Raw genomic sequence first — 27,994 nt, 5'->3', positions numbered from 1 at the left:
GTAAATAGCATGAGTTGCTTTATTAGTTCCTTCTTTCTTACGGCAGTTAAAGGCAGGAGATAGGAGCTACCTTCCTAAAATGCTGGGAGAAAGTTTATCACTGGGTATTTTTGGTAAGATTAAGATGAGCTAAGGGAAGCCCGGGGCTATGATTCTGGTTCCCCTTCCATGTTTCCCCACACCACAGGCAGTATCTCTCTCTGCTTCCTAAAGTCTGGACTCCTTTTCAAGAAGAAACATGTACTAATCCATACTTACAGATAAATGGTTGAACAGCACCCATTCCAATAGATAGACGAATGATAGTAGAGGCTTTTAACCAAAGATACTGCGTTCTTAGCACAGTGTCCTGTATTGCCTTCTTTTCCGCATTCGTGAGCAGAATTGAATCCAGAGCTAGTACCAACCTGTATAGCCATATTTGCTTACAACTTCAGTGAAACCAGATAGTTAATAGTTTTTTTTTTTAATACATAGCTACAATTTAGTCTGTAGAAAATTTGTTAATAATGCTGACAGATACATTGAAAGATTAAAGGGGAAGCATTTCCTTGTCATTAATTTGTTTTATACTGAGCTTGACCCAGGAACCTCTGATGGCTCGTTCTTCCTACACTTTGTGCATTTACAGAAGACTGGAGACTGCTGTGTGACATGTACAGGATGCACTGGTAACAAAATGATTACTGCTTTAGACAAATGTAGCTATTCAGAATTGCACAGATTGTAAAAGATGAGCTATATAAGTAAGGGACCCTGTTCTCTCTTCTTGGTTACTTACAGTTTATAATAATTCTATATACTACCCAATTACAAGGAGCACGGACGTTTCTGATGAATGACAACCTTACAGAAATGGTTGTTGGGATAAATGAAGCACATGTAGGATATTTAGTAGTGTGACTGCTGCCTATTTACAAGTCCTAAATTTTGTTCATTAGACACTTTGCGTTTGTTACAGTTTTACTCTGAAGCATAGGCTTATGTTCTAAATGCTGATCTTCAGTTGCTGCTTTATGTCAAGGGCTTTGGAGCCTTTAAGAGGTAGAACATTCGGGACAGCGCTTTGAAGGTTAGACTTAACCTGATTCTGGCCTATCTGCTTTCTGATGAATGTCACGTAAAACAAGATGCTGCTTCATGCTTGTACAGTATGGTTTGGGCCACTAATAATGTATTCCCTGTCATGACGAACTAATATCTCTATGAAAATGTCAGTCAAAAGTAAACTGTTTTTTAAAATTCAAGAGAAAAGAAGCCACTTTCTTTTAGTTGTTTCTGTCATGGATTTCGTCATAGTAGTTAGAAATGTAATGAATATACCACTGCATACAACATTAATACAGCCTTTTTATGACCCTTTACATTTATTAATTATGCCCACTCCTCTCTCCATGTTAGAATAGAAGCTGGCTTGGCCTTGAACAAATCATGTGCATGCTGCAGCAACCACTGTGACTTCATATGTGCAGCTACCTTGCTGTGCCTATGAGACAATGTTTCCTTACAGTCATCTACAGCCTCTAACTCATACTTTTTCCTCTTCCTTTTCTGCAGTGATCCTTGAGCCTTTGGAAGAGGGGTGCTGTATTTATGTTTCCTTAAGGGCATCTGCACATTGGTCAGTTGTGGGTCTCTGGGTTGATTATCATCTACAGATGCTTTCCTCATGAAGACTGAGAGATCCTATAATCTATGAGAATAATGCTAAGTCATTAGGGGTTGGTTTAATTTTATGTTCATTTAGTAGAATATAGTATATTCTCTCCTAGGGTTTATAATTTATCTAGATAAATTCTTGGGCCAATAATGAGGTGTGTTTTTATCTTGTGGAGGAGGCCTTAAATCCAATCAGGAAGTGGTCGGTTACTTTCAGGACAATTTATGCCACTATTGCACTAGTAGGTATATCTTGCCAGGCTGGTCATTGCTATAGCTCCCAAGGTTTACAGCTGGGAAAGATTGATATCTTTTCTTCTTGAGTATAATGGGGCAGCAGTGGCCCTACTAGACAATAGAGGCTAACAAATAAAGACGTAATCCCAGAAATGGGTAACTTTTAGAGTTGTTTGGATAGCATTTTACAGCACTATGAAAGCTAGCCAGTAGGAATGAAGCTTCTAGATCAGTTCCAGCTTTATTTCTCCATGTTCTATGACTTGATTGTGTGGCGTCAGCAGAGTCTTACTGTCTGTCATACAGCTGATCAACAGAAAATGAAAATATGGTATACTTACATTTATTATTCAATTATTAAGAAAAATAAAATTAGCAGGGTAGAGCTGGAGAAAATCCTGATTGAGATGATCCTGGCCAAGGAACACAAACATTGTGTGTGGTTTTTTTTTTTTTTTTTTTTTTTCATTTATGGATGTTAGCTTTGGATCTTTAGATTTGTTCTTTTCATTTGGAATACTCACAAATGTCAGGAAATTACTAAGGACCCACAGGGTTCTTTTAAAAGAAAGGGCAATAGAAGACGCTAGTATAAAGGCCTAATTGAAGTTACAGAACAGAAGGGATTAATTAGAATTGGGGAAGGGAGGGCAAGTTAGATGATGGAAACTGGGAGGGATGAATAACACTAAAGATTTTTCAGAGAAGTAACATGAAAATCTACTATTGTAGAGATGCCCTAAAATATATCCATTCACATAGATAAAGAATTAAAATGGAGTTATACTGTAATGGACCCTACTAGACAACAGAGGGTAACAAATCAAGACCTAGTCCCAGAAATGGGTAACTCCTCACAATAGAGATTAAACCTCTGTAAATAAATGCTTAGGGGCACACTTAGGCCATATTTAAACCTCAGCAACCATCAGTTTGGAAATGTGACTGGAGGAAAGGGAGATGAAAACCTAAGAAAGCTGAGTTGAACACTTTCATTATAGGCAAGTAGACAGCAGGTGAGACCCAGGTGTGAGACGATCAGCTCGTGGTCAGACAAGGAGGTGGCTAGGACTGGTGACAGTTAGTCCTTTCCTACATGTGGTACTCAAGAAAGCAGAATTCATGAAGTCGCATGAAGTTTCAGTGTTCTGGGATCTGAAGATAAGGACAAGATAAAGGCAGTTCTGAGAGAGAATGCTGAGAAGTCAGCTGTGAATATTTTGAGACTACACTAGGATCTCAGCGTATAGTAGGCATATGGAGCCAGGGAGCACAACAGTTCATGTTTCGACCCAGCCTTTGGTGTGATTATATTTAGAACAGATGCCACAGGCTCCACTATTTCTGTTTTAAGGCTTCTGTGTAAGAGTTGCAGAGGTAGTTGAGTTGTGTTGCTGGTCCTGGTTAATTTTATTTGTATGCTTTCCTCCCTTGACCAGAATAAAGTCTAGCATGAGTTGTTTAACTTACAGTTGGCCTATTATGTAGTCTGAATTTTAATGTATTTGCTTATTTTAATAGGAAATAGCTGTTTCCTTGCCTTCTGAACTATATTTTTACTTTGTGATGAGACCTGTAACTTTGTAATTGTAGTTTGCAGATAGATGCACATCAAAAACTGTGTGGGATGGAGAAGACCATATGGGTAACTTCCACACTTCTTGTGATAGCAATCTGAGGTCAAGGGAATAGTAATAGCTAGAATTTATTGAGTTATGGTCTCATGCAGTCATTTTTAACAGTCCTTCAAATGAGTAAATTGACCTTCCCCAAATCACATACAAAGTAATGGCATGATTGGCTTCAGCAACTATTTCTTTTATAAATTTGCCACAGTTTCAATAATGTAGTTTTGTGTAATAGAGGTGAAGAGTTAATGTACTTTCTACTGTTAGAGTAAATTTTTCTTTGATATCTAAGCTAACAACAAGAAATTCTATTACATCAGCTTACATTACTTAATTTACATAATTAATTATTACTTAATGCTATGAAATCATGATGCTAATTACTAAATAGAACACATGCGTTATGAAAGTTTGTGATGGGATGAAACGTAAGCACTGTACCTTTCTCAGTTTATTGCTTAGTACTGTTTTCTTGAATTTTAGGTATAAATGATCATTTTTTAGTATTGGGACTGGTCTGCTTTAAGGAAAGAATTTGACAGCTGATAATATTGAAAAGCTAAATGAACATTTCTTTTGCTCCAAATTATATAATATAGCACTTAGTTCTAATTTGGTAAACTAAGAGTTTGTTTTCTTTGTTTTACTTAGTATTTATTACTAAAATTTTCTTTTAAGCTTTTAAAAACATACCATGATATTGGGAAAATGATTGTAACTTACCTCCGTAAGTATTTTTAAGTGTTTTTAAGTGTACAATTAGGCTGTATTAATTGAATGTCCTCACAATGTTTTACAGTTACCATCTTTGTGTTTTGAAAATTTTCATTGTCCCAAATAGCCTGTGTAACATCTTCCTGGTTACTTTCTGGTTTGGCCTGGTCTCGTATATCTTCCAGCTACACAGTACAATGGAATAATCTCCTTAGACATTGCTGAGCTGGCCATTAGCTTAGAATGATTCACTTTATTTGTATTTGATTCCTATTTCTAGATATTTATGAAAACTACATTGCTTTTCTCCATATTGTAATTTTGTATTTGCTTTCCTTTTTTTTTTTTTTTTTTTTGGTTTTTCGAGACAGGGTTTCTCTGTGTAGCCTTGGCCATCCTGGACTCACTTTGTAGACCAGGCTGGCCTCGAACTCACAGTGATCTGCCTGCCTCTGCCTCCTGAGTGCTGGGATTAAAGGCATGTGCCACCACGCCCGGCCTGTATTTGCTTTCCTAAGGCAGAGAAACTCATATATTTGCAGCTTGAAGGAAATCAAACCAAATGATGTAAATATTCAGACATTTTTATTTAGTAACCAAAGAAACACTGGGGGTTAAGGACTCTGTTACACAGAAAAAATCTGGCAGTCTCAAATCTATGCCTTTCCTTCCCTTCCTGTTGGATGCCTAGAGCAGGAAGCACACCCAGTGTGAAAGGTCGCTGGGCCTGTGATCTAAAGAAGCTAATCCCCAAGTGCGGATGTAAGCTGGACTCAAGGGAAGCAGGGTGCCAAGATCATGCTTTCATGTTGTGTGCAAACAGAAACACAACAGTTTAAAGAGTTTAAAATCCTATTTTTAAAATAATACACTTTGTTTTAGAATCTACTTTCTTTTCCTAAAAATGTGAATTTTTCATGTATTTACTTCTGTTTCTATTTCTTAATAACCACACACTACTGTTGTATACTAATTAAATGAAGAAATTATCTGAGACTGTCTTTTATTTATTTATTATAATTTATTCATTTTACATCCAGATTGTAATCCCCTTGCTTCTGTTCCCTCCCTCCTGACCCCTCCAAACTATTCCCCTACCCTATACCTCTGACAGGTGGGGTCCTCCTCCCCTCTGTCTGACCACAGCCCATCAGGTCTCACCCAGACAGCCTGTCTAATTCTCTGCTGTGTTCCCACAGGGCCTCTGTGCCAAAGGTGAATGATCAAATTCCTGGGCACCAGAGATCTTGTCAGATGCAGTCCCTGGCTCCCCCGCCCCCCCTTCCTCATGTGGAGAATGAGCTGTCCATTGACTACACCCAAACAGGGTGTCCAAGTCCTCTGTTTGCACTGTCCTTGGTTGTTGTGTCAGTCTGTGAAGCACCCCCTCCCCAACCCCGCCTCCCATCCACATCGGAGACTATCAAGGTTGAGACCATCTTTTAGAGTATTATTTTTCTTAATACATTTATGAAAAAATTATGAAAATCATTTCAATTTTAACTTCTTTTATTAAGCAAGATAATTTTATATTGCTCTAACAGTATATTAATGTACTTTTGTACGAAAAAAGTATAATTTTATCTGCATTAGTTTTTGCGTGGTTTAAACAGCGACATTCCTGATGAGCTATGTTTATTGCAGCTGAAAGATGGCGGCAAAGCATCGCAGGCGCATGTGAGGATAGGTGATGTGGTCCTCAGCATTGATGGAATCAGCGCACATGGAATGACTCATCTTGAAGCCCAGAACAAGATTAAGGGTTGTACAGGCTCCCTGAATATGACTCTGCAAAGGTAAATTGAATTTTGTTGCTGAGAGAACACAATACTGGGGACATGTTTCTCTGTATTTGGGCCATGCTATGTAAGAAGCAGTTTCTGTACTGCTGTTTCTGACAAACAAAAAGTATAATGGCTCGTCGATTGTACATTCATGCAGTCTGAGAATTGATGAAAGCTGTGGGATATCTTCATGGAAAGTTCAAGAATTCCTGAAATTTCTCCCTAGAGCTCAGGCTAAGAATTCTTATTGTAGGGTAAAGCATGCTTCATATTTGGAGCAGTATATTAGCATATAGTCTTCTATATGGTTTGTCTTTCCATAGTTTCTTTTTTACCTTCTTATTTTGAATAAGCAAATATTTTTAATATATGCACTTTAAAGTTCATCTGTTCTTGACAGTAAATAGTTCTCTTACTGGTGATAGTCAGGCATTCTGAGCATTCCAGTGCTGGACCTGCGTTGCCATCACTGCATCACTGTGCTCGTTAGAGGCAGAGTTGGGCATGCTGAATCAGATCTGCTGTGTATGAGCATCAGAGTGATATGCAGATGAGCTCCTATTACTGTCTTAGATCTTAATGGGAGAATCGGCGTGGTACCTCTGACTTAGATGAAGAAGAAACATCACCTCTAACCTTTGTGTATAAGGAAGGAGCCTGGTCATTTACCCAGATCATAACTTCTGCTTTTAATGATTTCTATTTTTAAGAAATCATAGTATTCTTACAGAATTTCACGAATGCATACAATGTATTTTGATTATTCACCCCAGCCCTCCCTAAGTATGTTTTAGCTTATATGGAAGATATCATATCTCACCTCCTACCCCCTAAACAACTTATATTTTCACAAAAACTGACATGAAAATTGTGCCTCTTGAATAAAGGAATAACATAGAGAGTATCTTCTAAACATATTAGATGGTAGAAACTTCCCTCTCAAATTCTGTCCTAAGAGTAGTATTTTATGGAGAGTACTTTGGATGCCTCTTTCCTTTTTGCTGCTGATGTTCCAAGGACTAAATATTTAAAAGATTCAGGCAGGACAAAATACCTTTGCTTGCTCATCAGTGTAAGACTAAGTAGGGGAAAGTTTTAATATTTAGAGTTACTTGTATTTATGGATCTAGTGTGTTGTATTATGATTGTCCAACCAATTGAATCTTTCTATTTTTGTAAGTTGAAAAGTTTTCTTTCAGTGGGACCACTGAATGTGCAGTTATATATATTTAAAGTTTTGGTAGCTATACATTTTAATGCATGGAAAGACAACCAGTGAAAAAGAAAAGCAGTCTATTGCTAATGTTTCCATACTGCCTGTCTGTCTGTCTGTATAGGCGTGCAACATAAACATTGTTCCTGATTAAATGAAGATGTTCATTTTTATTTGTAGGCAACTTTTTTTGCCAAGTTTGACTTTTTAAAAGATACAAATACTTAAGAAGCTTGCCTGAGATATCAAGAGTTAAAACAAGTACAAATGATAATGATGGTTTCTCACAGCCTAAAACTGAGTCCATATAGTTGTTTAAGCTCCTTCCTGGGCTCTGATCATTTCTCTCCTGCCAGTCTTCTTGTTTTCACATTGTCTTCTTTATTTTATAATCCAGACACCATATTCCTTATTTTTATAAACCAGGGCTCAGTATCTTATTTTCTTTTGAAACACTGAGTCTCATAAGAATAGATGAAAACCAGATGTTACCATTTTTGGACGCATTTCCAACTCCAGCAGTCTGCTACTGGCTCTAAAGAAGCTACTGAAGTACAGAATCTGACTAACTTACAAAACCAACTCAGTATTATAAACATTTGGAGATTCTGTTGAATCTTATCTTTATTTTCCCAACATTGGTGTTCAGAAATGCAGAATATAAGAAAAGGTTTTAGAGTTCTGTTGTAATTAATTGTAATTCTGTTCATGTTTCTGAACATGTCTTGTATTGGGTAATAAGAGCCCTTTATCATGATATTACGTGTAAAATGTGTGTGTGTGTGTGTGTGTGTGTGTGTGTGTGTGTGTGTGTGTGTGTGTAAGTTAGAGTCCATCTCTGATGTCACTCATTCCTCAGGGACCAATTACCTTTTGTTATTGTTGTTGCTTTCTTCCAGTTTTCATTGCCTTGGTTCTTGCTTTTTAGACCTGGCTGGCCTGATAGGGAGTACTTGGGACTGACTTGCCTGTTTCCACCTCTCCAGTGCTTGGATTATAAGTTACTCCTGGTTTTTCATGGGTTCTAAGAGTCAAATAGGTCCTTTGTCTTGTGTGTCATTAACTTTCCTCACAGAACTATCTCTAGTCCTATTATGGATGTTTTTTAGTTTATGGCATAACATTGGCAATTTTACTGAAAAAGAACTTTTGCTTTTTTAAAGAGAAAATACAATACTGAAGAATTATCACTGTTCTTCCTATAAAGGCTCATTTATTTTTCAGTTCTTTTTTTGTATCACAGCAATTACTCTGAATTTGAGTAGTGTGATTGAGTGTGTGTGTGTGTGTGTGTGTGTGTTTGAATAAGTTAGAGTCCACCTCTCATGCCATTTTCAGATATCACCTGCCCTTACCTGTCAGACTGTTATTCCTTCTCCTTCCAGACTGAACTACCCACAGCTGTACTTTCCCTGTGGAACTACTTTTCTTATAAGTAGTTTTCTTTGTGAATATGGAATATTCTATGCAGAATTGCCTTTGTCCTATTTTTGTAGAATCAGATTGTGGGAATTAGGGTTATTCTGCAAGCACTAATTAAAGGTCTTCTTTTTATTGCTATGTACAAGACTGTGAAGGAAGCAGGACTAGAAACAGGGGTAGACTTGTACAAAGATGTGATTTCATAGGCACCTTCTTGAATCTAGCAGGAAACTTGGGATCATTTTTCTTGCCTTGAGTCAGAAAAGTGGACTTTGCTTCCCTGTTTTGCTGGTGTTAATTCTTGGTGACTAGCTGTGTTGGGGCACTGGGAGAGGAAGAGGAGAAGTAGGGCAAGAATAGGACATAGTTTCTGTTGGTTCCACAGAAAGTTGCTAGTGTGAACTTTAGCAGCAGTGACAGGAACTCCAGAGGTTTGGTGTTGAGATCCAGGCCTGGCAGCAGCCTCTTGTGAGGTTTTTGCCCACACTTGAGTTCTCTGCTCAGAATATTAAGGTCTAGTTTTCTTAGGGCTGGCCTGTCCTCACTGGTCACCCTTACGCATCACCCAGTGCCCGCCATTCTGTTTCACACATGTTTCTCACATGTCTCTGTGCTGCCTCATCAAATTCTTTTTGTATATTTGCTGCCAGTGCATTGTATTATGTCTGTAAAGCACTCTTGGAACCTCATCTCCACTGTCTGCTTTTCTGTTGCTGTGACAAAACATTGACCCAAAACAGCTTGAGGGAAAGAAGGGTTTATTTTGCTTCACAGCCTGCAGTCACTGAAAGAAGTCAGGACAGAGACTCAAGGCCAGAACCTGGGAGCACGATCTGAAACAGAAACCATGGAGGGTGCTGCTTACTGGCTTCCTCTTAGTGGCTTTCTCAGTTGGTTTTCTTTTTGTTTATTTTTTTTTTAAGATTTATTTTTTTATTATGTATACAGTGCACATCAGATCACATTATAGATGGTTGTGAGCCACCATGTGGTTGCTGGGAATTGAACTCAGGACCTCTGGAAGATCAGTCAGTGCTCTTAACTGCTGAACCATCTCTCCAGCCCCATCAGTTGGCTTTCTTATACAAATAGGACCACCTGCCAGGGTAGCACTGCTGACTATAGCTGGATCCTCCCACATCAATCAATCAGGCCATCTGATGGAGGCTGTCCTAGTGTTTCATTGCTGTGAAGAGATACCATGATCATGGCAGCTCTTAGAAAGGAAAACATTTAACTGGGGCTGGCTTACAGTTCAGAGGTCTAATCCATTATCATTATGGCAGAAACATGGCAGCATGCAGGCAGACATGGTGCAAGAGAAAGAGCAGAGAGTTCTACATCTGAATCAGCAGGCAGCAGGAAAAGAGTGACACAGGGCCTAGCTTGAACATTTGAAACTTCAAAGCCTACCCCCAGTGATACACTTCCTCCAACAAGGCCACAATTATTCTAACAAGGCCATGCCTCCTAAAAGTGTCACTGCCTTAGAGCCTATGGGGGCCAGTTTCATTCAAAGAGGCAATTCCTTAATAGAAGTTTTCTCTTCCCAGTTTGTGTCAAGTTGATGAACAATGAATTAGCATACTTGTCTGGAGACTCTTTCTACTACTGCAACCTATTCACTTTTCCTCCTCTGAACTTGAAGGAAACATCTATGTTACTCATTTCTGCATTTAATTACTAGCCAGGTACAATCTGAAATATCCAGGCTAATTTCATGAGTCATTTACAAATAAACCTAATTAGTTAATAGTCATACCTAGTGCTGTCTGTTATTAAGTTAATTATCCTTCTGTCTAGGCCAGTGGTTCTCCATCTTCCTAATGCTGTGAACATTTATACAGTTCCTCATGTTGTGGTGATCCCCAACCATAAAGTTATTTTGTTGCTTCTTCATAACTGTAATTTTGCTCTTATGAATCATCATGTGAATATCTGATATGCAGGATAGCTGATATATGACCACCAAAGGGGTTGCAACCCACAGCTTGAGAATCACGGGTCTAGGCTTTGTGAATGCAAGACCATGCTTACTGTACTATTTGCATTTGATTTTGTATAGTTTTGTGATTTTAATAATCATTTGGTATGCCATCATTACTTACCAGACTTAGAATTATTTATTTATTTCACAAATATTTATTAAACTTTACTATAAGCCAGGCATCATTGTATATGCTGAAAACAAAACAGTGAACAGAATAGACCAAAAACTCTCTTTCCTCATGGTACTGTCAGTGGGCGAACAGACAAAGTGAAGAAAGGTGAGTGTATAATACACTGATGGCAGTAGGTACTGTCAGAAAAAATAAAGTATTTAGGGGAGATAGGAAGTGCAGATGTCAGGATTATCATTTGAAACAGTGGTAGGGAAAGCTTCATTAGCTTACTGGGTATTTGGGCTGTATTACCTGAGGCAGAGGCACAAGATGACACGTTGTTATTCAGAGCAGTCTGAGTGAGGGCAGTGTGGGCGAAGGTGAACTCAGAGCAAATAGAAAGGGGCAGAAGTAGCTAGAACCTGTAGGGCTTTGGGGATCATTGTAAGTTTGCTAATATAATTTAAATTTTGTTATCCTGTAGGGAAAAAGACATGAGAAGCCTTTGCATAGTTACATTGCTAGAGCAGAGTTTGGGAGGTTAATGACTTTGTTGTTGGACAGAGAGGCTGACAGAGGAAGGATGAGCCATTCCTCTCTCCTGTCTTACTACAAGGTCACTGCCTTTCCTGCTTAGCAGTGTCCACAAACTAGATGAAGATCACCAATGCTAGATTGCTACCTCTACCCAGCACACAGTGTGTGTGACTTAAACTACTATTAAATATTATTTAAATTTAATAAATACTGTTAAATATTATTAAAATATTATGAATCCACTAGTTAAAAATATTTTTAAAAAGTAATTTCACTATAAAGTTAAAACTCTATCACAAATAGAATTTAAACAAGTGAGAAAGATTTATGTTTGGTAAGATTGTTCTGTGCTTAATCTATAGCTTGTCCACTTTGGGGGCACACAGTAAGGCCAACGTTATGCCTCTGTAATAACTTAGAGCAGGCAGACTCGACTCCCACTCTGTATAGGTATGAGTGTATAAAATCGCGAGAAATTTTCTATTGTATCCTTTTCCAGAACTGGGTCATTTATTTACTCACTTGTGTGTGTGTCTGTATGTGTCTGTGTGTCTCTGTGTGTGTGACTTAAACTAATTCTAAGAATGCTACGACTGTACTATGAGAAATTTTACTTATAATTACCTCTTTAATTAGGATAATCAGGCAAGTAGAAGTTATTATTTTTAAATACTAAATCCATTCTGCTTGTGATTTTTATCTAAATTAAAGTGGTTCACTTAAAAATTTGCATTATTTCATCTGATGAATGAAGAAAATTACACTCCAGTGCTCTTTATTAACTATTGACTAAAGTAAAATTAGATTCTATGGCTAAGACTTTCAACTGCTTCACATTTCAATAATTGTCCACATGGAGCCTTATTAATAGACTTGCTACTAACTTATTATATGATTTAGGGAAGGTCATTAAACTTCTGGACCTTAATTTTCTTAACTATAAGATACGATCATATGTGATTTCAAAATTCTGGGTTTTTTTTTTTTTTCCAGTAAAAATCTGATTCTTTTCTGATTTTCCAACTGTAAAGGATAAGTTCCCTAGAGCTTGCCACTAGTTCAAACCAGCTTCATTTGCTTGTCTTGGCTGAGAGAATCAGGAAGTTGGACGTTCTTCATTGGAGCCATCTTACACTGTGCCAGCTTAGCAAAGTGACTTTCAGGTGAAAGGCACGCCAGATGGGGATGCAGATAGTGCTTCCTCAGCGGAGCCTAGCACACACTCTTATCCTTGTTTGTTATTTTTACATTAGTCCTGTTGGAAACACAGAAAATTTATATATGGCTTTTTGTCTGGGAGTTCTTTTTTTCTTCTGTTTTTCTTCTTCAAATTTCACTTAGTGTATAACTTGATATGATTGGAAGTGAAAGGGCAGAGTTTTAAAAAAATATTGATGTACTCTTTTTCTGCCTCTTCTGTCTATATCCGTTAAACAACAAAAACAAAACAAAAAAAATTGTCAGAGGTCCAGTAACTACTATTAATGAATGACAGACTGGAATAATTTAACAGGCACACTGAGTTATAAGGAGAGGTGGGGGGGGAGGGAGAAAGTGGCCTTGAACCAGACAGAAGCTATTAGTCACCTTCTGTTTTGTTTTACAGATTGCTTAATGCCCTACTACTGTAAGCTTTGGGGGCTCAGCTCTACATTTTCTTCACTAAGATGATGGAGGCAGGGCTTTAGAAAGTTACCAAGTTGGTTTGTTTTCAGTTCTGTGCTGCAGTAATTGAATTAAAAATGTTAAGCCAGGTTATCTTTCTTTTCAGTACCGGGAGCTGCACCTCAAAGTGAGCATCCTGTTTTCTTTTTTGTCATTTCACAAGTCTTTCTAATACCTGTTCTGCAACATTTACTTGTTGCAGAATGACTTTCCATACTCATCACTTCATGCTTACGTCAGTCCGGTAGAGGATGGGGTGAGCATGCCCACTTATCATATTTAGAGCGTTTATATGATTTACCTAACAAAACCGGCTCAAAGGCTGTGCCTCAGCCCTCTCTGCCTTTTTTCTTTTTAAGAGATAGGGTCTCACTGTGGTGTCTAGGCTGGGCTTGAACTCTTCATCCTCCTGCCTTAGCCTGCTGGGATTGCCGGAATGTAGCACCATGTCGGGCTGTCTTTTTTTAATTTTTCCTGTTATAGCAAAGAGCTTGCTGATCAGGTGAATTCCCTATGTAGACTTGGAAAGATGATGTGGAAGCACATCGCAACAGCTGAGTCCTTCCCTGGAAAGCACTGTATCTCTCTGAAAAGAGTAATTTTCAGTTTCTCTCACCTGTCAGCATTCTAGTATAGAGATTGGTACCCATTGTCTTTGAATTTAAAAAGACTGTACAAACAAGTATCCTGGTGAGCCATTAATTAGATGGAGTGCTCGGTGGTGGCTGCTATGTATTTGGTTGGACATTCTAAATTTGAATACTACTTATTTTTCTCTCCCAGGTTGACTGTTCTGCTAAGTTATTATTTCTGTATCAAAGTTTGAACTTAGTTCCCCCCCCCCACTTAATTTAGCCTTCTTGTATGTTACTATGAGTACCCATGTATTCAAGAATTAAAAAGTATCTTTTAGAGGACGAATTGCTTAATATGACTGGAAAAGTGATAATTAGTCAGACATAGAAAAGTATCTGTCTTACATATCTCTTTAATTCAGTAGTGATAAAGATTGTTGAGGAAAAAGAAACCATAAAAGTTCTGTGTTTCCTTTGTTGAACTGTCAGTAGTACTTTGACCATAAACAAACCTGGTAAACATGAACTTCACACCTTGAATGTGTGCAGATGTTTTCAACATGTAGTCATTTATTCTTCAGAAGGAAAAAAAAATTTAATGTTAGTATAAACCTCTAGGGGAAAAACCCTAGAAAATAGTACAATTAAAGACTTGTTCTTCACTTGGAAGGAGGTATCACAGTACCTGCTTTAAAGAGTTATTGTAATATGTTATAATGATACACACACACACACACACACACACAGAGCCTAGGAAGAAATTCAGGTATTTTTCTTTCTCTTTCTCTGTCTTCAATTGAGGAGTGTTAATGTGCTATCCATTATAAAATTATATGAAAGAGAACTTGTCTGGTGGGTACTTCCCTGAGAAAGAAAGATACAAGTATTAGAAGAAAAAATTCTTTCATTTTCAAATAAATTAAAATTTTTTCCAAAGAGTATAATAGTTGCAAACAGTTTGCCTACTGCTTATTCACTACTGCCTTGGTGCATAATTGTTGTCTTCACCAATGATTTATATCCCATCTGGTAGGAAAAATTGTGATGCAAAGAGAAACCAGTGCACACCTACTTGTTTATTCTGTTAAGACCTCTTGTTCTCATTAGAGGAACAGTAGAGCTATAGTTCTCTTTCACTGCGGTCAAGTCAGAAAGATGAGCAAAAAGAATGGCTTTGTTCTTTTACTTCTAATTCATTTGTATTTCCTTTAAGGTAATTTTCTCGGTAACATTGAAATCAAATAACTTTCTAACCTCTGGACTGTGCTTTTATGAAATGTTTAGTCACAGTCATAAGGGAGCGGAGTAAGGGGAAAATGGGAGGGAGGGAGGAATGGGAAGATACAAGGGATGGGATAACAATTGAGATGTAATATGAATAAATTAATAAAATATATTAAAAAAAAAAGAAATACATGTTTTAAAATTTAGTGTTCATCAATACCACCATAAACACCAAGGTTTAGTTGGAAAATATCAGTGTTCATTAAAAAATGTAGGTTTTAAAAATTAGCTTTATCTTATGACTAGTGTCACCTTAAAGAGTAGATAGTGATTTGTAACCTTTTCCTTTAAGAAACTTAGAGTTTATTCATTGAGATAAGGCATAGAATGTGCTACATGCTCGAAAGAGCGGAAGATCTCATTTAAATGAAAGGATTTCTGGAGGTGCTCAAACCTGCCCCAGGTCTCGAAGGAAAAAGAAGATGACTCGTAGCAGTGAGTTGAAGAAGTGTGGCGAAGACAAATGTCCACCAGGACAGGTGTTGGATGAACATGTTAGCCAACTAAATAAAAATGAAGGGGATACTTTGTAGGGTCATAGAACTATTAAATGTTTGGTCTAGAAATACCATTATTTCATGATAGAACCTGGAAGAAGGTGAAGAGAAACCGGAGGTGGAGAGACAAGTCAGACATGATGGCAGTACCTGAGGGCTTGTGAATATTAATTTTATAAGCCATAGCATAGTAGGGTAAGAAGACTGAGAGAAGAGTCTATAACCTGACTGAGCCTAGGCCGGGAGTTCTGGCTCTTTCTCCTTCCCCTTGCTCCTCTGTTTATTTTAGTATGGTCTCTATTCCCTTATGTTACTAAAACAGCCTCTCACTTGTATGTCTTATAGATTCTTCTAAGGTAGCCTGGTTAAAACTGCATTCTACACCTTGCCTCACAAATTTGCATCTTACTTCCGTATGCCTTGGTGAAGCATCCAACAGCTATTCAGCTCCCCAGAGCCAAAATGTTTCCTTGTCAACCTATCATTCATCAGTAAGCATCTGATTATTAGCTTTTCTATAATGTGCATAAATAAACTGTGTGAGACTGGAGTAAAATAAACAGTGGAGAGAAGGCCAGTCCCTGTGGTGCTTGGGACTGCACATCCATCTGACCCTCATACACAAAAGCAATCCCCGTGGTTGTTCTTAGGAGACTCTTAACTTTACTTAAGACCTTTTTTTTTTTTTTGGTATGAAACATTTCTTGGACAACTCTTCCCACATCATTAACATAGTTCTATTTTTAATTAACAGTAGATTTTTAAAATACCTCAATGTAGTTTTTAAAGGGTTTCTACATTCATGTACAAGTATTTACATTAAAAAAATCTGTATTTTTGTATGTATGTGTATATATATGATTTAAGTAGACTTAATTCATGATCACTTGTAAAAACAAAACAGGAGAAAATTGTCATTCAGGTTGGGATATCTGGCCAAAAATATTCCAGGCCATCAGAATGTCAGGGAAGGAGAGGAAGTGCATGTAGGATGAGGATGGGGAAGATTGTTCTAGAAAGACATGGATCCCAGGGCAGTAGGAGGTGAGTAAAATGGGAGTATTTTCCTGGCTGGATCAACTTATCGCAGATTAACAGGGGTATTCCATGACACATGATTGCACCAAATTAACCTAGTCTTTAGTGTCATTTAAAATTGAAAAACCTCATTGGAGTTTTAAAGTGAAAAGAACAGTTTCCGTCCTCACTGAATGGAAAGGACTGTTTCTTGCTTGCCATCCTGGTTTAAACAGAAGATACTCACTACACAGTTATTGCCTTGAATTGTAGAGATTGTCATGCTACAAAATACAGAAGTTTGCTGCCATTGCTGATAAATTTAGAAATGGTTCATGGGGAGTGAGCAGAGAGACAGACTGGCCATTCTTCTGTGTTTAATGGCAGCAGTCTCTTTTGAGTTCCAAAAAAACATGTTTGCCCATAGCTTAAGGAACCTTTGAAAGGGCTGAAATTCAAGCCATTCCCAACTGTTCTCCAGTGGCTGCTGTTGCTATAATAGTCTCAAGACTGAAATAGCTCAGGCTTTATAGAAGTTGAAAAGTAAGTGGGAGTGATGGGCTGTGTTAAATGCACGTGGGGCAGTGTATTTATACTATCAAGCTTGTTGTTTAAAAGCACCTCCATTTTCAAATAAAAGGGTCAGCTTTATAAATACATGGCTTCATGGCTCTTGTTCTTTTTCATAATTACTTTTTCCTCCCATGATCCCTGTTAACAGTCTTTCTCTGAAATCAATATGAAGTTCGATTTTGGGGTAATTTAGTAAAGGTCGATTTTCATATTATATTACGCATTCAGTTGATAATCCTGGATTAAACTCTCCCTCTTGCAAAGTTCCCTTTATCTTGGCTCTTTTGGCTGATATTTCTAGCGTTCTTTTTCTGTGAACTTCATCCTGTCAGTGTGAATACAAGGGACTTTCCAGAGATTTCAGTTTTACTGGAATTCCGTTCTATACACCAGACTTTAAACAATGACTTACTTACTAGTCCTGTGTATTTTTTGTGATAGGAGAATATTTTTGGTTATCAAATTTATTCTTAGTCTAAGAATTTTTGTATTTTGAAAGTAAGCTAGTTGATTGCCTCTCTCAAAGTAGAATTTAAATTTCTGACATACCAAAATAAAGAGTAATATCTCTTTTCCAGATGGCAAATACTCTATAATGTTGGTATAGATTTAATTTTCTAATATGAATCCTGGTTCACTGTAGTGTGTCCAAGAATTTCTCCAAGGCATCAGAAATGAATTGAAATTTTTTGCTGGGATGTTTTTTATTTTTGCATGTAAATTCCATCACTATTTGAGGTTTATAGTTGATGTTATTTTAATAGTATGCAGAAACTCTTTTTTGTTTATTCATTTGAAGATGCTTATATTAACTGTAACACTATTTATGTTTCCAAAAATTTTGGTGATGGATTTTCTTCTGAAATGTGAGGGATAATATGTTAAAGTTTGGCAGCTGCTCAGTGTTTTTAGCGCAGTATAAGTGTTTACTAAGTAAAAAAACTATTAAAAGAGTAACTTTGCTTTGCTTTCCAGGATGCTGAGCTAGAACTCTATATGCATTAATCATTTAATATATATATATATATACACATACATATACGTATACATATACAAACTAGAGTTCAATCTAAGTCTTTTTCCCTAATGTAAATTATTTTTCTATGTTACAATTCTCTTTAAATAGAAATCTAAACTTGCAGTCTTTTTTTATTCTATGACTTCTTTTTTAAGATATTATTTAAATAATTTATTCAGATCACATCTCAGTTGTTATCCCCTCACTTGCATCTTCTGTTTCCTTCTCCCTCCCTCTTTCACCCTATTCTCGTGCCCTAGGTCTGTGACAGAAGAGGACCTCCTCCCCCACCATATGATCACAGCCTATCATGTCTTGTCCTGGTAGTAAAAAATGCAGTCATTTTAAATGATGCTTCTTGTCTAAAAGCTCATTTTGTTCTTCAAAATATATAATGAATAGTTTTGACACTAAATATAGTTCACAGGAAACAAAGTTTCGTAATAGTTTGATTTTCTACGTTTTAGTCCTGTGAGTAATACTAGCAAGATGCTAGTGCTGTCTGGGAAATTTTAATTTCTTAGAAGCTTGCATAGTATTCCAGTAGCAGCATCTATTCACTCATTTGCTCAACAGCCCCAAGGGAAAGAATCTCAATGAGTTAAAGAACAGCTTTAATACTTTCTTCTCTGGAGTAGCTTTAAGTTGAATGAATGACCACTTTCAAGCTTAAAGTCTTCATAGGTTTAGAGCAGTTTAGAGTTAGGAGAAACTCTAACTTCATTGGTTTCTACTTAAACCCCGAGGAAAAGGCCTGCGCACCCTCCTAGTTCTGAGACATGTTGGTCATGTAGAAGCCCTGGAACTCGAGTTCAGCCGAGTAGTGACCACAGCAGACAGGCATCAATAGCCTTGGAAATGCTGGCCTTTCTGCCATGCTGCCAACTGCTTTTCCCTCTGTTTTGTGGTCCACTTAGACTGTTTCAAAGCTATCTCCTTAGTATCACAAAATACTTTAACTGTTAAACACAACAGTGCTTCCCACTGTATCTTTTCTTCCTATCTTATTCAAAATTTCCTTTTGTGGAATGTCACTGGCCTCTGTGGTACCCAATGTCCTCTCAGTACTATGTATGTCTGAAATTTGAATAAACCATGTGCAATTGAGTTACAGAAAGGCCCTGGGTTCAATTCCTAGCACACAAATTGACAGACAGACTGACTGACCAAAGGCTTAATAAAGATAATTAGTATTTTTTTTACTGATTGCTCTGAGCAGGTCAGAAATCCTTCCCCATGTCTTACATATCTCTTATTTAATCTTTTAAAGAACTACTTGAGATATAACTACTATTGCTATTATTATTGTTGTTGTTATTATTATTATTATTATTATTATTATTATTATTATTATTATTATTCACTCTGAGATGACTAAGGAAAGAGAATGGTGCCTTGGTAATGTGAAGATGGTTGCAGGCAAGATGTAAAGCCCAGGTACCCTGCCTGGTGTAATGACAAGGGTGGAGAAAGAAAAGACTTGGTTAGGAGCCAGTTTCACAAGAGTAGGTAGGAACTGCCAAAGGCCTGCATCAGGGTGGAGTGAGAGCTGTGTTGATGGCAGGCTGGGCCCAGAACTGGTTGAGTGACTTTCTGCCTAGCAGCTCTGCTGATCTTTGTCTCTTTGCCCTCTTCTGTTCCTTACCTTTCCTTTAAAACTCTGCCCTGGTCTTTTGTTTTCTTTCTCTCTTTTCACCTCTTCCTAGCGACACTCATTTAACAAACACTTGCTAGGTTGTCATTGGTGTGGCCCTGCTTTAGTCACTGTGCAGATACAGAGGAAGGAAATGGCTCCTGCTTTTCAGGAGTGTTTGGTGTGACCAACAAGGATGTTTGCAAGCCCTGTCAGTGTGAGAAAGGCCATCTGAGTGACAGCAGCCTCTGGGGGGAGCTGTGCATCATTTGCCTTTGTGCTTCATGGCCTCAATTGTATTCATAGAAACTGTCTAAGATAGTCCATGTGGCTGTGAGCGTGTAGCTCCCTGCTTTCTCTAAGGTTAGAACTTGGTGCTGTTTAGTGCCACTAATCTCTTTTATAGGTGTAGACTGTACCTATGACTACTCCTCAGTTTTCTAAAATGTTATCCTTAGGAAGAAAGAAAGGATCTTAGGTAAAACCTCATAAAACACATCTGCCCTGGGACTTAGTACCTGTGGAGGCAAAGGTCAGCCATCTCATTTCAGTGGTGTGCTTGACATTCCTTACAAACTTATTGTGCGCTGTATGCTAACATAGTCATTGAACTGAGTATTGAACTCACAGTGAAAGTCTAAAAGTACTTTTATCAAGAACTACGACATCCTCGGACACCTTACTTTCTGGGCAGCACAGCAACTTCAAAGATCCTCATTTTTTACCTGGGTTGTGTGCCTCGTTCCTTGTTTTTATTAATCACTCAGGAGTGAGGTGCTTTTCCTTTGCCCTCTTACCCACCATGAGAACAGAGCTTCGGAGCTGCTTCTGCCCACCTGTTGGCTGATGGAGAAGACAGTTTCTGTCATTCAGGTCAGCTCTGATCCTGGGAGTATTAGCTCACTGCTCATTACTTGATCCTCAGAGATAGGGTCACATTTAGCAATAGTGGAACAAACTGTGCCACAAAGATTCATCCTGAACCTATTAAGTGGACAAAATAAGTACTTAGGAGAATGGGAGAAATATTTTTTATCTTTGTAGGCTTACCTTTAGCATAAGTCACTAAAATAAATAAAATCATAGAAAGAGGAATTACATCATTCCTAAAAATATAATGTAACCATTACCATTTGTTAATTAAAATATATGTATTTACAGAAGTATGAGGTTTTTTGTAATTTATTTCATAGAGAGGAGAGAACGTAATATTACCACCTTGGAGAAATATGCAAGAGACTACATCAGAATAAAGATAAAATGGCTGGCCTCTTACATAGGCTCATTCATGAGTGGTAAAGTTACTACTGTTTATTGTATGTATTAAGCCTTTGACTATGCTATTTCATCAAATCTTTGCAACAGTTTTGGGTTACTAGAGTAGTTTTCTGTGGCCACTGTATAAACTACCACAAGCTGAGAGGTCAAAACAACAGAATTCTTATCCTGTCACGTGTTGAAAGTCCAGAAATTTGAAGGCAAAACTCTAGTTAAGACTGTTTCCTATGGGAGGAGACTTTTTAGAGCTTCAAGCTTTGGGTGGATATTGTCATTTCCTCTTCCACTAAGAGAACTTTTAATGTTTTGTAGATTGTATAATTTGGTGTGACATGGAATTTTGAGCTATGCATTACATAGTGAAATTATTAGATCAAGCTAATTAACATATGTATTGCCTCAAATTCATTTCGTGGCAACAACATTTAAAATCTACCTTTTTGGTTGGGGGAGTGTCTCAGTGGGTAGTGCTTGCTGCGCACATTTCAGGACCATCTTGCACCCCTTAGCACCTGTATGAAAAGCCAGGGGTGGCCATGCCTCCAATAGCCCAGCCCTGGGAGGATGGGAACATGTGGCTCTTGGGGCTCACTGTCCAGCAGGTATCTCCTTAAAGGCATGCTCCAGTTTCATTGAGAGATTCTGTCCAAGGAAGAGAGGTGGAGAGCAGTGGACAGAAACACCGCCATTGACATCTGTTCTCCACAGGCTCATGTGCCTGCACATATGTGCATTCTGAATTAAATGAATGAATAATAAGATGCTTTTTGAAAGCAGTTTTCAAGAAGACAGTACATTTTTCTTAGCTATAATCACTATGTTATAAAATGTTTTTATTCTTGATGGTTTTTAAGAACATGATACACTGTCATTAGCCATAATTACTATCTTACACAATAGACCCCTTGAATTCATTCCTCTGAAATTTTGTCCAGTTCTTCCCAAAAGACTCTCCCATCTTCCCTACCCATAACAACTACCATTGTGCTTTCTACTTCTGTGAGTTCAGCTCTTTTGGATTCTGCTTATACATGAGAATTAATGATGTTTGTCTTCATGTGCCTGGCTTGGTGTACCGAAAACGATTTCCCCCTGTTTAAAAGGTAGCTTAGTGGTAGACTATGTGCCTGCTGTACTCGAGATCCTGGGTTCTGTTTGTAGCACCAAAATCATGACAACAATGGCGATGATGATGTCCCTGGGGCTTTTGTTCATTGATTAGTGGTTAGGGTAAGTAATTCCTATCTTGACTGTTGTAAATAATGGTGCAGTGAACATGTGGGTTCAGATACTGTGACAGCATACTGAGATAATTTCATTTGCGGACACATACATATGTATTTATTCACTAGTAAGAATGTTAGGTCAATTAATAGTTTTATGTTAAAGTTGTTGAGAAGCCTCCACTCAGTATTTAAGTAATTTACATTACTACTCGCAGTGTATATCCCGACCCTTTCCTTTGTATCCTTACCAGTATTTTTAATGCTAGCATTCCTTGTGGTTGCCTCAATCCACTTTCTAACTCTGAGGCCACTTTGCCACTTCTTCTTCAATGTCTGTCTTGTCTCTTTTATAAAGACAGTTGCTCTATGTGGATAATTCAGAGTTATTTTATTTAGAATTTTAAAATGATTACATCTGGAAAGACCTCCTTTCCAGAAAGTTAGTACTTGGGTCTATATAATAGGACTTGTCATTCAATGTGTAGAGTTAGATGATCATGTCTGCATTTTACAGGTCGACATTGAGTGAGACGATCCTGGCATTGGCCAGACATGAGTAGGAGCTGCCCGTTGTCATCTGCGCAGTGTGCTGCCCTGCCCTCTTATTCTACTCTTGTTTCTAGTTGGCCTGTTTTCAAGCCTCCCAGTATGATCTGAGTTCTTTATGTGTAGCTGGCTGGGTTTTTGTTGTTGTTGTTGTTGTTGTTGTTGTGGCTTCTCTTTTGGAAGGTGCATGCCTAAGATTTATGGGTGAATATTGTAATGTAATGACAAGTGTTACCTTTTCTCCAAGTTTGCGTCTTTGTTTCTCTGATGTTTACTAAAACTAACTTCAGCTTACATTTTACAGTTCATCAGCAAGAGAAGCAGCAGCTTAAGGGAGGATCTGGGAGGGAGGAATTAAAGCATGGAGAAACATTGCTTCGACCACCTTTCTTATACAGTTCAGGTCCACCGGCCTAAGGATAGCATTAGCCACAGTAGGCTGGACCCTCCTATATTATGTATTAGTTTAGAAAATGCCTCACTGATATGCTCATAGGTCAGCCTGACGGGGGCGGTTTTTCAGTTGGGGTTCCCTCTTCCCAGGTGACGGTGTTTGTGTCACGCCAAAACTGAAGTTAACTGTGACATATGTCATGGTTAACTCTCACAGGAGAAAAGGCATCGCTCTGACAACAGACTTGATTTTCTTGTTTAGTGAAACTAATCAGGAATATCAGACTTCTAGTCCTGACTTCATCACTTACTGGCCTTGATGAACAGATCTCTCTAGTTTTTATAATTTGTTAGTTGACTCACAACATAGGAATCTCTGGTTTGCCTCATATATGCTGGGTAAGCCCTCTATCACCAAGCTATTTCCCCAGGCCAGTAGCCTAGTTTTAAACTTGATATTAAGACTCTAGTGTTGGATTATTCAAGTTTTTCCAGAGGAACAGAGCTGATAGAAGTAAAAAGAAAGATATACGAATTTGTTTTGTTAGAGTGGCTTACAAGCTGTGGTCTGAGTAGTCCAACAGTAGCTGTCTCCTGATATAAAAGCCAAAAATATGGTAGTCATTCAGCCCATGAGAATGGATGTCTTAGCAGTCACAACGGGGTGCTAGAGTCCCAGAGAAGTCCTAGAGAGCAGAGAACACTGCTGGTTTTCAGTTTACAGTAGAATCCCAAAGAAGTACGTTCTAGTATCAGTGAAAGAATGTCTCAGCAAGAGAGTTGATGAACTGGCCAGCGAGAGTGAGGTTAAGTAGGCAATAAAGCAAAAGCTCACGCTGTGTTCAGCTGTGCTAATAGATGAAGAGCTTTTGGGAGGAGGGTCAGTTTTTGTTAAGGGTTGGCCCTATGCTCCAGTGGATGGGCCTGCCCCCAAGATTTATATGGGCAGCATTAATTGAAAAGGATGAGTTTTTAGCAACAACAACAACAAAAGACAGGTGTGTAGGGAATTGGTGAGTGGATCTGAGAGGATTTGGAGGGAGGGTCAATATGATGAAAACACATTGTGTGACATTTGCAAAGAACTAATATAAAATTCAAAAAAGAGAAAAATCACAGTGAATCTAGTTTTACAAGAAAAAAAGTAAAGGCTGAGAACTTGGTGAGCACTTTGCTTGAATTAAACATACAATTAAAAAGTTTTTAAGCTTTGTTTAATGTGTTCGGTGTGTCTGCATGCCTGTACACCATGTGTATACAGTTCCTGTGGAGACCAGAATTGGGCATCAGATCCTCTGAGCTACCCCATCCCATGGATGGTGGGAATTGAAGCCAGGTCCACTGGAGAAGTTGGACTCTTCTGTGAGATCGTTCAGTAGCAGCAATAAAAATTTACTGATAGTGATACCAGTAAATGGATAGTAAAGGGATGAGCCTAAGTGTGCTTTGTCTGTGAGCAGTGAGTGTTCCCTGCCTGTCAGCAGTGTCTAGTGATGACCTACACAAGCCTCTTCCATCCTGAGTTAGCACCCCTTTGGGGTGAACATCGAGAAAGAAATCTAGTAGATTAGAAAGTGTGTCCATTGACAAGGAAGATAGCATTTTGTCTTATTTTGTTTTCAGGTAAAGGGATTCTTCAGCAAATAACCAAATACCCTCATACAGAACCCCTTACTGCCTGTGAGTCTGAAGCATGGAAGCATTATGTTGCCCCAGAGTGCAAATGCAGATCAATTAAGTTCACATAGTGTCATAATCTTGATTGAAGGCAACTGAGAACAGGACTGATACTTTGTGCAAATATTTACTTATAGCAGGCAAGAATGTAGGAGGCTAAGAGGGGTAACCAATAGGAAGAAGGACACAGACTGCTGTTGGCAGCTCAGATGGGCTCTTTCGGCTCAAAGATGTACTTCCAAGACAGTGGAAAGCTTAGGATTTATATAATGAAGAAATTCGAATGACATAGAGAGGACGACCATAAGAAGGACACGAAATCACCATCCTAAGGAAACTGCATAGGGAAGTGGTAAGTTGAGAAATGCCTGTTTATCTCTAAACTGTGTGAGGCTTACAGGGAAGTGGGTGTGCCCTGAAGAAGATTAGATGAATTCCTAACGTGTTCTAAAGCAAAAAGCCTGTGAGTCACTGGTAGAGAATAAACAGGCACTTTATATTTGAAGTCTCTTAGTTCACTTCTTTATTATTTCTTTTACCTTTGGCTTAGGAAAAAGTCATAAAAACAGTCTTTTTCTGTCTCTTAGTGAAAATCAGAATGCATGTGAGCCATTCCTACTGAAACCACGGGAGCTTAGCTCTTCTCTTCTCTTTCCCCTAGTGGCTCTCCAAATGAGTGGGGTGTAGAGTAAGAGTATTAGTCCACTGCATTTGTGTCTTCCTGGTAGTAAATAAGTATGCTGAACGTTAGGCTCATGCTTCCACTTTCAGAATCCTCTTTATAAAAACATCACAACATTTAGACTTAAAAAACAAAGGTGTCTGTGTGTGTGTGTGTGTGTGTGTGTGTGTGTGTGTGTGTGTGTGTGTTGTGTAAAGAGTAGGTAAATCAGAGAGGGAAAACCTGGAGGTGTTGTAAGTGCTTGACCACATGCTTGTAAGCTCCATTGCCACAGGAAACAATGTAGCCCTGGCTGGCCCTAGGTCCTCTCATGACTTCTTAGAATAACTTTGGCGTATATCTCCAGTGACATGCTAGCTTAGTTGATTCAATTCAAAATATCCCTCAAAGACCCTTGTACGTCCATAATCATCTATTTTGTAACTCCGTAATTGTGGAATATAACCGTGTTCAACAGAAATTCTCAGTTCCTGTGGTACAAATGGAATAATACGACATATACAATTAATGGTGTGTAATTTTTTTATCACTAAAACTATCTTGGCATACTCTGTACCAGCTAGAAAGAAAGTCACAAAAATGGCATGTAACATTTCTTGGAAAGCTACTACCCAGACTGAGACTAAGGTGCATGTTAGTGCACACTGAACAGTAAGAGATGAGAAGGCTTGAATCTTACACTCTGAGTGAAGACTTCAGATGAACAGTACAGTCCCAGGAGCAGTTCAGAAACGTCAAACGACAGGAAGAAAGACTCCTGTCACAGAGCAGAAAGAATACGAACTAAGGGCAATTGCGAAATGTGCGGCAGGCAGCCATGCATCACCTTATGCTACGCTAGAAAAGATCATTCCTATGTCAGTTTCCTGTAGATTAGGAAAATGTAAAGGACTTTGTTGTTTTCAGTGAGGCTGGTTAAGTTTTGCCATTATTTGGTGAGTATACTTACTGCTGCCTGTTTTTTGCCAGTGATCTGGCAAGTGCTACAGACAGAAAAAGAAAAACAAATCACCTGTAGACTGCTAGAAGTACTCTTCGTAAAGCCTCAGTCTCTAACTTTATACTTAGGTTACCATGTGAAAGCCGAACTGTACGAATTTATAAATGATCAGAAAATCAATAAACTTCACATAGCTTTCCCCAAACCCTTGAGTGAGTTTGCAGAGTTTGAAATAGATGACTGGTATTCATCCCAAACAGTGACTCTGTAGTCGTTCTTCTCACTCTATAGCTCATGTATTCTGAGCTGTTGCAGCCCCTGAGAAGACTCATTTCTTACTCTGCAACCTCACAGCTTTCTAGTGTTTTAGCAACGCTTTGACAAGCACAGGGTGTTAAGTCTGCATGAATTTGAGAATTTAGCTCAATGCACTGGTTTTTTTAAATTAGTCACCTGTGCATGTATGAACTTTGTAGAAAAACACAGGAACAGTCATAGGGGAGGGGAATAAGGGGAGAATGGGAGGGAGGGAAGAATGGGAGGATACAAGGGATGGGATAATCATTGAGATGTAACAAGAATAAATTAATAAAAAATTAAAAAAAAAAAGACACAGTGAGCATCGAAGTCAGTTTTCAAAGAAAGTCTCCCCATGCAGCAGAGAAATGCAGGACTGCAAGAAGCCTCCTCTTTGCTGCAGTCTTCAGAGAGGCTGATGATGGTTTTTTCCCCTGTTTGTGAACTCATGGTTATTTAGATGTTAAATAGGCACAGTCAAGTTTTAGATAAGAAGGCAGGAGCTTTGAATCTGCCTAAAGATTTTGAAGATTAATCATTGCTCTTAGCTGCTACCTAATTCCTGACAAGAGTTTTAGTAGCTTTGATGACCTGTGGATATACACACGTGGTTACTACTTTAGTTGTAAAACAGACATTTTGATGACTGTTTTTTATGTGTCGCTGCAGTTAGCTAGTTTCAGAGTTTGGGGGAACTCCACTCCTAGCAGCAGCCATATATTGCATTTGGTGATACTGTTTTTTGACAGCGTATTATATATTTTGGCATAATTTTAAGCTATCTACAAGTTTTCACATTGAATGACTGAGAGATTTGTTCAAAGAAATGTGGTCAACATTCTTGTGGTTGGAAAAAATAGGGGGGAAATGAACATATTGTTTAAAAGCCTGCGTGATGAAATAGATTATATCTCAGACTTAGAGTCTCTAAAATAGACTAAATTCCAACTCCTTTGTTTGTTTTTGTGTTTTGAGACAGTGCTGTGCTTTGTAGCCAAGAGTGATTTGAGCTCTTAATCTTCCTGTCTCAGTTACCCTCCCAAATTCTGGGATTATAGGCATTTGCCACCTCACTCAGCAAAATTCTACCTCATAAATATTATCTACTCACTTTTAAAAACTCTGAAGAAATAGTGTTCCTTTTATCTTCTGACTATGAATAATGTGACTGCAAGAGAACATTTTTTGATCAATTGAATGAAAAGAGATATAAAAATATCTTAAATTAGCTGCCTGTTCTAGGTAAAAATATTTTAATATATAATTTTCACATAAACATGAAGTAATAATGTGACATTTTCCTCAAGAAAAATGCATAACTAAGAGAACTAATCAGGAAGGGAAGAATTTTTTGTTTTAGATTTTGTCTATAAAATAGTGGTATTTGAAATTGACTA

The 27,994-nt window shown here is 38.1% G+C and overlaps 1 protein-coding gene across 2 annotated transcripts in view; it reads left to right on the top strand.

The window, feature by feature from the left end:
* Pdlim5 (PDZ and LIM domain 5) overlaps positions 1–27,994 on the top strand; it is a 167,225-nt gene that overhangs the window by 44,055 nt on the left and 95,176 nt on the right. For both annotated transcript variants that reach the window (XM_051165900.1, XM_051165899.1), the window contains exon 3: positions 5,883–6,034. In XM_051165900.1, coding sequence (XP_051021857.1) covers positions 5,883–6,034 — 152 coding nt within the window. The remainder of the gene's footprint in view (positions 1–5,882; positions 6,035–27,994) is intronic.

The sequence above is a fragment of the Acomys russatus genome, chromosome 23 (genome assembly GCF_903995435.1).
Source record: "Acomys russatus chromosome 23, mAcoRus1.1, whole genome shotgun sequence".
NCBI lineage: Eukaryota > Metazoa > Chordata > Mammalia > Rodentia > Muridae > Acomys > Acomys russatus.
Note: the sequence above shows the minus strand (reverse complement) of the source record. Positions and strands in the feature narration are given on the sequence as shown.